The 12083-nt window shown below is 38.3% G+C and overlaps 1 protein-coding gene across 1 annotated transcript; it reads left to right on the top strand.

Annotated features, from left to right (window-relative positions):
- The first annotated feature begins 231 nt into the window (after window positions 1-231).
- On the top strand, window positions 232-10330 carry GPR63 (G protein-coupled receptor 63). Its single transcript, XM_038397115.2, has 2 exons — window positions 232-310; window positions 4877-10330. The coding sequence occupies exon 2, from the start codon at window positions 5021-5023 to the stop codon at window positions 6278-6280; it is 1260 nt and encodes a 419-aa protein (XP_038253043.1). The 5' UTR covers window positions 232-310; window positions 4877-5020; the 3' UTR covers window positions 6281-10330.
- Window positions 10331-12083: the final 1753 nt, after the last annotated feature.

Here is a 12083-nt window from a genome sequence, read left to right as displayed (position 1 = left end):
ATGGTTGTGAAACATGAGTATTGACAAAGTGTCTGGAGCGAAAGCTACAAACATTGGAAATAAGGTGCCCTTGCCGTATCTAGGTATGACATAGCTAGGTAGATTAAGAAATAAAGACACCAATAAAGGACTTAAAGTGTCGTGAATGTCTAGAGTCATCAAAAGATGCAAACTGTAGTGGTTTAGCTATGTTGCTAGATTGATCCTATACTGACTGCTTAAAATTGTTTACTGTAGAAGAGTGCACCGAGGGAGAGACTGTGGATATCCAAGGAGACAGTGGTATAACATGGTATATAAGACCAATCAGGTAACACCCCAACAGGCTCAAATGGAAATGGTGACTCAAAACAGATGTGGATGGAATCTGTTCATAGCCTTGGCCCTATCCAATCTTCACTGAATTAGCTAGTTTCCAATCATGCAGACTTGTGTGTCCAGTATCACCAGCAGATTCACTCACTCATTCATTCATCTCTTTTTCAATCTGCTGGTGATACTGGACACGCAAGTCTGCATGATTGGAAACTAGCTAATTCAATTGTCTTATCAGTCAAGAGTCAGTTAGGTTAACAAGTAAATTGCCTATTCCCGTTGGTTCTATGCCCCACTCCTTACTCTATCTGAAGCAGGGAATTGAATGCTAAAGCATTGAAAAAATCCTAGCAAGAGAGATCTGCCAGGCCCCCCTTACACAGGTATGGGGTCAAAGAAGGGATATAAAGTTAGTTACATTATTTATAACATTTTGGTTTTGTATTTAAAAAATGTTTCCCTAATCTGAACTACCTAACTATATCCCTGTTTGTGCTAAGTGTATTTGTTCATAGATTCATAGATATTAAGGTCAGAAGAGACCATTACGATCATCTAGTCCGACCTCCTGCACAACGCAGGCCACAGAATCTCATCCACCCACTCCTGTGAGAAACCTCTCACCTATGTCTGAGCTATTGAAGTCCTCAAATCATGGTTTAAAGACTTCAAGGAGCAGAGAATCCTCCAGCAAGTGACCCATGCCCCATGCTACAGAGGAAGGTGAAAAACCTCCAGGGCCTCTTCCAATCTGCTCTGGAGGAAAATTCCTTCCTGACCCCAAATATGGCGATCAGCTAAACCCTGAGCATATGGGCAAGATTCACTAGCCAGAAACCCAAAAAAGAATTCTCTGTAGTAACTCAGATCCCATCCCATCACAGGCCATTGGGCCTATTTATAGACTTACATAATAATAAACATGGTAAAAAAAATTAACTTAACATTACAGGTCATCTTTAACCCAACCAAATGTGAATTAAAATAAACCATGATAGTTGTAAAAACAAAGCAAAGCAAAACAAAACCCAAGTGGGACCATGTAAAGGGGTATGTTAAAGTTCTTCCTTTCTATGTGTTTAAACCACGTGTCAAGTTTAAGTTTTTGAAGAAAATCACTGGTAGGTGGCTACAATTTGGTACAGAAACAGGTCAAATTAAAAAGGAAAACTTTAAATTTAATGGCAAACTTGAGCAACAGCCAAATGTAGACTAGCTTACTCTGCCTTGAACACAAATGTTGCTGTAATACTGTATTTACAAGTATAAAGAAAAATCCTCCACCATTTGGCTGTATGGGAGGTTCTGGTTTTGATGGTTATTGGCTTTCTACATGAGATGTAATCTTTGACCATTGGGTATATTTCCAAATTCTAAACAGATAGGTTTTTGCCCTTGGCTTCAAAATCTGCTAAATTCAAACAGAATTCTAGCAATAATTATATTTGATGAATGAAATTTGTGAGATATTTAGCTGTGAGTTTACACTGCATCAGAAACAATTATGTCTATTATGTTTCATATAAAGAAAGTTGCATTAGAGTGAGAAATTTGCTTCAGAGGAAGTGTGCGAACCCAGTAATTTTCTGCATTGAAAAGGAAAAAGTAATTTGGCCTGTAGCTTTTCTGCATTTGAAAAGAATCAACGAGAGTGCATGTTCCAAAAATGAGAATACAGTGACAAAAATGTATCTGCATCGTACTTGTCCACTTTGACCAGAAGCAAATTTTCCAATTTAGATTATCTTCACTCTATGGGCTCATTTATGCTCAGTTCAATAACTGCTATCCAATGCATCTGTCTCAGTTTCAAACTGTGGGATTTGGCCTTCACAGCTAGTAACTGAAGAGTGAAACAAAACCACTGTGAACTCCTCTTAGCTCCTTTCTTTATGACTTCCTTTCAACCTCTGTTTCTATTTCCAATTTTTTTTTGGAGGCGGGAAACAGGATGGATCATAGAAACGATTGTGTGCTTGATGGTGGGAGGAGAGAACAACTCAAACACCTTTTTGTTGCGACTTGCTCTCTGCAAAAAGCCTGATTGCTCAGGTTTTGTGGGAGGAACTCTGTGGGGTTGGACAAAGGGAATCCTACCCACTCCCTCAATTCACAGACAGGGCAGAGGGCTGAAGCTCAGCCTTTCTTGCTCCGTACTCTATCCCAGTGGGCTGGGAAAGCATCTACAGCCATTCTGTGCACCTATATGGCTGTTTTTACTCATGGACCTAGAGACTCATCCACAATACTAATTTATTTGGAGTCAGTGAGGAGACCCTGTTCTCTGTACCTGTTTCATTTGCAAGGAGCGAAGCTGAATGCAGATTAAATTGAACAAATGGAGCTGCTTTAAGCTTTGTACATTGCTCTTTCCATGTGGCTGAGTTGCTCCCAGCCTATCTTCCGTGTTGCCTGTTTTTCTGATGTCCCATCATCAATGAATAGCAGTTCCTCCAGGGAACATCGGTCCTCTGTCTCCAGTTCCACTGATCCAGTACCTAGAGAGTTCAGAGGTCTCCAGAGCACAGCCTTTCAGAAGGGATTAAATGGTGCAGAAAACCTTTCACTGGTACTCTGCACCTGGGTGAATTTCACCCTCTTGGTGTTGCATTATTAGCTACTGGGATTTAAATAGAAAGGAAGGAACAGCGCATGTATGCTTGTGAGTTGGTACAATATATGTAAGATAAGCTTTGTGGTTCCTACTTTCCCCCCAAGTTGTTTTCTGCGATAGTTAAAGGGTAATTAATCATAAAAGCCATATTTTTAAATTCCTTGCCTCTAAACAAGAACACCTTAGATTTGATTGATTTTGTTTTCTGTCTAGCATTTTGTGCAACATCCTCTGCGATAGTATCTGGGCACCTAAGGCTATCCTAAATTTAAAACGTCAGAACTGGATTAGATGTTATGAAGATGTTTAAAGCCCTGATCCTGCAGATTTGGATGGTTAACTTTAAGTATCTGAATAGTACCGTTGTTATCAGTGGGATAATGCTTAATGATAAGCATGTGCTTAAGTACCTTGCTGAACTGAAGCTTGAAGATGGGCCTCGTAGCACCTTCATACTGAGCTCTATCCCTCACTTCCTATCTCCAGGATCTCCTCCATTTGCTGCTCATAATGAATACTGAGTCTTAGGCTCCTTCCCTTCCTAGTTATCCACCCTGGCTTCCTGTTCCCTCCCACAGAGGCCTACCAGACATCACCCTTGGGACCTTATTTTCAATTATCCACTATTCTAAATCATGAATTATTTGTTGCTTTTATGCTCCCTTTCAAATCACTCCTTACGGAACATGGATGCTACTTTTTCTCTTCACTGCTCGCAGAGTAATAGGCCTTTGTGGGTCTCCTAAACAGGATTTTGATGCTCATAATGTCAAAATTATTGTTCATCTGAACCAGAAAACTGTGGGATCAACTCCTATTAGGTGCTGATTAAACACAGAATTCTAACATTTTTGGTGGAGAAGACTATTAAAGGAAAGATTTTTAAATTGGCTTTTTCTCTCAGTAAGTTCTGGGCACTTTCTCACTGTGGGTCTACTGTTTGTGCTTTAGTTTATTATTAACATTAGTGCTTGTTGCAGAGGAGTTAATATAAAATATAAATGAAGGGCATGTAATAAGGAGAAGAAGAAATCTAGAACAAAGTTTATCTGGCATTTTTACAAGAATCTTACTACGTAGTTTAGGAGGACAGTCTGCTTTCCCTGAGCTACCAGCAGGGCTTTGAAATGTAAAAGGTAGGAGGAAAACATAAAACATTAATCCTCCTCCTTCAAGCAGTAAGGGAAAATAATTAAACTCATGAATCAACAGTGTAGTTATATTCATAGTAATACTGTACCTTCCTGTGAGGGAGTGAACAAACACCATACAGGACCAGAGTAGGAAGAGGTTAAAGGTCCGTCTGAGAAACAGAAGCTGAAAATTGCCTTGCACTGCAACACCTGCCAGCAATATCGAGCCTGTAGGGAGGTCACTCCTGCTGGGGGCATTTGAAGTGGAGGAAGCAGACTTGAGGGCTGAGAGGTCCTAGACAGCTAGGAACTTTAGGGGATGCCTGGATAAAAGTTTGGACTTCTTGTTCATGATTTGTTTTTATTATTGTTCATTTCTTTGTTAATAAACTCCAGCTGTGGGAAGGAATTACATTTTTGATCCTATGTGTTTTAGAGCAGGTAGGATAGTCTCTGACTTATGCTTCCTCATTACACTGTGACTTCAAAGTGTACCTAAAACCAGTGCCAAATAAAACTAAGCCAAAGACTGTGTTTCTGGGTGTGGTGTTCCATCTCCCTTCAGACTTGAAATGTTAGCAGTCTCGGACTCACTCAGATTCCAAAACACATTCAGAATGTTCAGATTAATGGTCTAGGACTGGAGGGTGAGTGAGGGAGGAGAACAATTACAGAATGATCAGAGAGTTAATATCAGAAAACAGGCGTTCTCAAAGTTATTACATTATTTGTCCTTTAGTGATGTCTAAGAACCAATTTTTTTTCTGCTTGTTTTAAGTTTCATTCCTATGTTTGTTTGTTTTTGTTTTTTCAGGCATAAATATTGTCATGAAAGTTGGAGCTCTGCTGTTTTCAGTTGTGTAATCCTGATTTGGTCCCGGGCCAAGGAACATGATACTACCCTTACAAGCTGAAATGCCTTGAGGACCTTGGCTCTGCATTCATTCCTCCAGAAGCAATGGTTTTCTCTGCAGTGTTGACGTCTGCCCATTCTAGGACATTGAATGCTACTTTTATTGTCTATGAAAATGCCTATATGAATGTTACCACTCTCCAATTTTTGCTTCGTAGTGGCACGACACAGCCATTGAAACACAGTTCAGGGACCATGGTCACCACTGAGATAAGTACTTTACTAGTGAACCCTACAGCTATCCTGCCAACACAAGACGTTTTCAAGAGCTTGAGTCTGCCACTCCAGATCATTCTTTCTGCTGCTATGATATTTATACTGTTGGTTTCTTTTCTTGGGAACTTTGTTGTCTGCCTCATGGTCTACCAGAAGGCTGCCATGCGATCTGCAATTAACATTCTCTTAGCAAGCCTGGCTTTTGCAGATATGTTGCTTGCGGTGCTGAACATGCCTTTTGCTCTGATAAGCATCATTACCACACGATGGATTTTTGGAGATATCTTCTGCAGAGTCTCTGCCATGTTTTTCTGGCTGTTTGTCATAGAGGGGGTGGCCATCCTACTCATTATTAGCATTGATAGATTCCTTATTATAGTTCAGAGGCAAGATAAGCTGAATCCTTACCGTGCAAAGATTCTCATTGCTGTTTCATGGGCTGCATCCTTTGTTGTGGCTTTTCCATTATCTGTGGGGAACCCCAACCTGCAGATACCTTCTAGAGCACCTCAGTGTGTTTTTGGCTACACCACTAGTCCTGGCTACCAGGCGTATGTGATACTAGTTGTACTAATTTCTTTTTTTATTCCATTCATAGTGATGCTGTACTCTTTTATGGGCATACTCAACACCGTACGCCACAATGCAGTTCGAATCCACAGCCATCCGGACAGCATATGCCTCAGCCAGGCCAGCAAGCTTGGTCTCATGAGCCTTCAGAGACCTTTTCAAATGAACATTGATATGAGCTTTAAAACTCGTGCCTTCACAACCATATTGATTTTGTTCATCGTTTTCATAGTCTGTTGGGCGCCCTTCACCACTTATAGCCTTATTGCCACATTCAACAGTCACTTTTATCACAAGCACAACTTTTTTGAGATAAGCACTTGGCTCCTTTGGCTCTGCTACCTCAAGTCTGCACTGAACCCGTTGATTTACTACTGGAGGATTAAGAAATTTCATGATGCATGCTTAGATTTAATGCCCAAGTACTTCAAGTTTTTGCCACAGTTCCCCGGTCACACAAGGAGACGCATTCGGCCAAGTGCCATCTATGTGTGTGGGGAGCACCGGTCGGTCGTGTAAAATTGCAGCTATTTGACATGACGATTATTTTCTGGGATTTGTTTTTATGTATTGTTTTATTTTAATATGGCTCCTTCAACTGCCATATCTTATAACTTAAGTATGGTTTTCCAATATCTTGTTCAATTTTATGGAAAAACGTGATTGATTAGAACTGGGTTTACTGTCGGAAACAATGTAAACAAAATTACAAATATTACCTCCAGGATTCAGTGGAAACCCAGACATTTTTTTAAATTAGATTTCTAATATTTTGTCAGTTTTCTGCTTATTAAGCCTGCAATTGTATCTAATTGTAGGGTTTTTTATGCTGCTATGGTACAGTATATTTAATTGGTGTAATTTTTCTGAAAATGTTGCTGCTTTCTGCCAAGACATTAGAGCCAAAAAGTCACATTTAGGTAACTTCTATTTAATTTTAACAAAATTTCAAGAATTTTGATGATGACATTAGAACATTTAAAAAATATTTCCATTAATATTTTGTGCACTTTACAAAACTTGCTACAGAATCTGTTTTTCAGAATGTTTGTGTTGCCTGTGGAGGAGGTTTTTACATATTATAGTGGTAGTTTAATGAAATATCGGTTTAGTTTCTAGAGGGCAGATTTACATTGGTGTATCTAAAACTACAGTTACTGATTTGATGGATATTGTTCCTGAAAATTAACCTGATGGGATATTAACTCCTTCATCCTGGTGAATGAGGAAATGGAGGCAGAATGAAAAGAAAAAATATCATTGCACACATTTTAATATTTTGGTGGTTATGAAACTTCCAAATCTATTGCTATGTTCAAAAGTCAAAGTTATAAATTTTGGCTGTCATCCTGTGACTTACAGCATGTGGGCAGACAAATGTTCCCATTCAGAGCCCTAAGGAAGTCAGTGGGAGTCTTTGTGAGTGGAATGCTGCACCCAGGCAATCTAAATGGGCAGGATCAAGGCCTGGGAGAGTCTATGGTCAAGGAATAATTGGAATAGGTGTTTCTGGGTCAAAAAAAAAAAGCACATGAACTATTATTTTGGTCTGGGGCAATAATAAACACCTTCATCTAAAGACTGGCCACAGTCCTACAATTTATAACCACAACAAAAATTGAGATAATCTTTCCATGAAATAATCTGATTTGTAATTATAAGAAGTTGGGGAGATGGTTTAACAAATGGGGAAAGGTTGGGAAGCTAGTTCAGAATTTATAATGGTGAGTTGGGCAGTGGGGCTTGAGTGGGATCAAATAAGTCAAATTCCCTACCTCTCTCCTGTATTTGTTTATGTTGTTTTTCTTTGCCATCTCCCACTCACATGCCCACTGCCCCACTAATTTACTATGTATTACAAATCAGCTTATTTAGTGGAAGCTTCTTTCCCTGGAATGCCACACCATCTCTTGGATTCACACCAGGTACTGACTTTGCCTTTCTCGATAACTGCCTTGAAAATATCCATTCTTATTTGAGAATAGGAAAAATGTCGGTGGATTTCCCTCAGTGATCGTAATCCAGGTATGTATTTTTATCAACTACATAAACTTGTAAATGACAGGTGAATCGGATAAACGGGAAAATTTGTGGCATTTAAGTGACAGCCCTGAATTGGGCATCAGGGTGGAGACAAGCACTACCACAGGGGAGATTGTGCTTGTGGAAGATAAAGTCTCTTCTGGGATGAATTTGTGCATGGGAGGAGTGCAGCCTGCTCCCTCCACACACAATCCCATTGGCTACAAATTGAAGGAGCAGATTGCACCAGCCCTGCTCCAAGTAGGGGATACAGTCATTGCCCTGCTACCTTCCTACTCCCTTTTTCAGCATCCTGCTCTCCGGGAGTAAGCAGTCCCTGTGCTCTCCAGAGTACGGTGTCAGTTCTTTCAAGTGTCTCCTTCTAAGCTGCATAAGGTGTGCGTGCATGCATGCGTACTGCATAAGGTGTGTGTGTGTGCGCACAAAGAAGCTTCTTGTTCTGTATGAATGCATAGGGACCACTCACTATCTGAAGAGTATTGTCTGGATTAGATTTTATGAAGCTATTTAGTGAAGGTCTAAGACCATTTTCAAAGTAATCTCTACTCCTTTCACCTAAAAATATTGATAAAAGGGTATATGTATTTTGAACATATTAAAGTAGGAATTTTGTCTTGATTTTTATTTCAGTTTTAAATAGTATCTTGTTTTGAACATGTAAATGCACTGCCACTCAATGCAGATTTGACAAGGCTGTGGGCTTTCTAGCCAAGGCACCAGGGCTAAGGTGTTGTTAAAATGAAGAGGCCCCTTGAAGTCAGCTCTTACATCCACATATAATTCTTCTGGTGGCATACTTGAAACAATTATCCTCTGATCAGATGACAGGCAACAATGGAGTTTTAGAGCAAAAATCTTGTTTTTTTTTGTGTTCCTCTTAGAGTACAACTCTTGTTTTTAATGAATTTTGCATCTGTGGCTCCAGTTTATGGCCGGGCTTGATTTTGTATTTCAGAGCTATCCACTCATTTTCTCTCTGAAAACAGAAAAATTGTGCTTTAACTAATGTCATATAATAGGAGTACACACACTCTACGACTGGCAGGAACAAATATTTTTGCTCTGTCTTCCAGAGGAACAGAACTGGTTTGAATGGATGTAATAAAATATAATAATTCAAGGAGGAAAGAAGATGACTAATCCAGTGAGGTTAGTTAAATGATTCCTTGAAGGGGGAACATGACCTTTCGGGGATTTTGTAATCTCTGATCTGTGCAAACTGTGAAGTAGAAATTGCATCTGTCAAAAATGTGATTTGTCTTGGTAATGCAATGTTTAAGCCCACATTGGATCATGTTCTCTTCTCAATGCTTGATCTGTTAATGTCAGCTAGTTGCATTGGGTCAAATTCAGAGGTGTCTTAAAGTGGGGGTGAAACATACAAATGGAATAGGTTTTGGGGATTGGGAGGCTAGCAGAAAAACAAAAACAGCTAACCAAGAGGGAGTACAGTAAAGTAAAGGTGACTTGCTCAGTATAAAAATCAGGCCAGTTTACCCCAATGTGTTATTTACAGAACCAGTTTGCTTATTTTGTTCAATTGGCTGTTACAGAGCAGTGCCTTGTTAATTTCAGTTGAATTCTTAGGATCAAGATAAAGATTGATAAACTGCTTACTCTCGCTGGCTATGATCCTGCAAACACATGATAACTTTACACACAAGTGTTTGCAGTATTAGGGCAATTGTGTAAGAGAAATTTTAACTTGCACTGGGGCAAAGGGGGGGGGGGGGTTTAAAATCTGAAATTAATTTGATCCTTTTTAATTTTAGGAGATTACAATATTATTCTTCCTTTCCAAAAATGACTTTTTTTTTATTTTTACTCATGACTGAACTGTGTTCCCTTCTATTATATTCTGAAGATTCTTTGGTATTGAAAATGAAAATGAATGTATTTTTTATTACTTTGCAGTTATCTCAGTGTTGTTCAGTCAAAGCATGAAGCTGTCACAACTTTCATGTGTACAAATCTGTTGCTAAAATGAGTTTTTTATACTCTTAAGGGATGTTGCATTTCTTGGATAGTTTTACTACTTATGTAAAGGTATTTAGTTATATAGAGAAGAAAATGCTTTTTCTCTTTTCTTCCTCTGTTGATTTTCATTTTTATGCTTGATACTTTTATAATTTCTTTTATTTGGTTTTGTGCTTACATGACTGCCAGATTTTAATGTTCTTTCTAAGAACATGAGAGATTTTTCATTCTCAAGTCATGCAATGTTGCCCTCCTTGAAAGGTTTATTGGTTTATTTTTATGTGAAAGCAGAACTCCAGAACACACATTTGTTGCAGTGAAAAGGGTGAAGAATTTCTTAAAAGTCAGGTTTTCCTGGAGCCACTACTTTGTCATTATGAACTGGTTTAATCTTTTTGAGCAGTAGTAATTTACCTATGTGCAGAAACCTTGAATTTATTGTTTTAAAAACAAATTGTTAAGTAGAATTGTGTTGTATTTTCTGTACATATCACACCCATGAAAATAACTCAAAAACAAAAAAGGAAAATAAACATGAACATTCTTCAACCATGTGGGGAAAGTCTGTGACATTAAGAAATTGTTATATTCACACCTGTCAAAATGCCTATAATTTTAATATCTGGTTTTATCATTTCAAATATTTGTAAAGCTTCCTTTATAATTCATATAATGAAGGCCGATGTCTGCATCATTAGAAACTTTCCTATACTTGTAGCTGTTTTTGTTTAACCCAAAACATTATGGGTTATGATAATTGTACAACAAAATGCAGTAATGCTAAAACTGCTATGGAGATGGTGCCAATATATCTGAAACATATGTTAGCATTTTTAATGAAGGGAAGAGTGAAAGCCTAAAGGAGGATACATAACTTTCTTTATTTCCGTATAAAGTAGATGTGCTGCCTTTTAGCTATGACTGAGTAATTAAAATCATCTTACTGTGGAATAAATAGAACATATGCCACGGGCAGTGGTACAGTACAGCATGATTCATTTCCACACATGACAGCGACTTTTATGACTCAATTTCTGTCTATTTGTAAGTGAAGGATTATTTCCGTCAGTAGTAGAAATAAGAATTGGGGTGAATTGGATGATAAGCATCTTGTGGTTTTATGGGAATTTTCAGTTAGCAAATGAACGACACCTCTGCCAATAATTTTTGAAAATTATGGAGAATTAATGTTATACTAAAGGACTGGTACAAGGTGATGTGATACCGGTCTAAGGACTTGTCTGCCGAGGGAAGCTTCGCTATTGGTAACCGTGGTGAGAGTGCAAGTATAAACAGGATGCTGCTCACATTTTAAGCAGGGATCTAATGCAGGATTGGGGATCCAATATGTCCTATGTCATCACTAATTTATGGCTCTATGTAGTGTATAGATCATGTTCACCAGTAAAGGCCCCAGTTTAGTAAAGCACTTTGTGTTTAAATACCATTTACTTCAATTGGACTAAAGCACGTGCTTAAGTGCTTTTCTGTATCGGGCCCATATAGTATAAGTAAATGTGCAGGATTCCAATGAATTGCTCCCCAGTAGGAACGGGCCTGGCAGGAAATGTGATGAAATACAATTTATTTCAAAATTTCTAAGGCTAACACTTTACACAGCCAATCTCATCTGAGAAGAAACTGTTGTCTCTAGCAAGTGTTACTTTTTATGCAGTCTGAGAAAATAAAGTACTCTTGTTATTACAAAAGAAAAAAATTGAAAAAAGAGACATAAAATCAATGGTACTGCTAATACTTGAAAAACAAATCAATGCTGGTATTTTTGCATACTTCTCTAATTTTATGAATGTAAACAGTATCTATGGATTGCTACCAGAAGGATGTGCCAGAATTCAGATGCTATTATCAGATATACCAGTAATTAGCTTTTATGCACAAAATGTTAGTTTTTTATAAGTAAGTTGTGCAACTGTTTTTATAACAATTATGGAAACATTAAAATCTTCAGAAATTTAAATATTGCAGATGATACAATATTCTACAACTGCAAGCTTTGCATAATGCAACAATTCTAAAGCAGTATGTGTAGCTGTTTTATTTGCCAGTGTCTAAAGAATCGGCTTACTGCTATGTGGGTGAAATACATAGCAACAATTATGCAAACATACTTGTAGCTGTGACTGGCATTCTGCCTCAAGCAGATCATTGCATGGAAAACCTCTGTGGTTGGTTTGATACAATTTAGTTTTGTTCACCAACAATACAAATTGGCAAAAAGAAAAGGAGTACTTGTGGCACCTTAGAGACTAACAAATTTATTAGAGCATAAGCTTTCGTGAGC

Source organism: Dermochelys coriacea, chromosome 3 (assembly GCF_009764565.3).
Source record: "Dermochelys coriacea isolate rDerCor1 chromosome 3, rDerCor1.pri.v4, whole genome shotgun sequence".
In the NCBI taxonomy this organism is placed as follows: domain Eukaryota; kingdom Metazoa; phylum Chordata; order Testudines; family Dermochelyidae; genus Dermochelys; species Dermochelys coriacea.
This window is presented reverse-complemented; position numbering and strand designations above follow the sequence as displayed.

Excerpts from the sequence above, each read along its gene's own strand:
- GPR63 (XM_038397115.2), top strand. The coding sequence starts at position 5,021 with ATGGTTTTCTCTGCAGTGTTGACGTCTGCCCATTCTAGGACATTGAAT.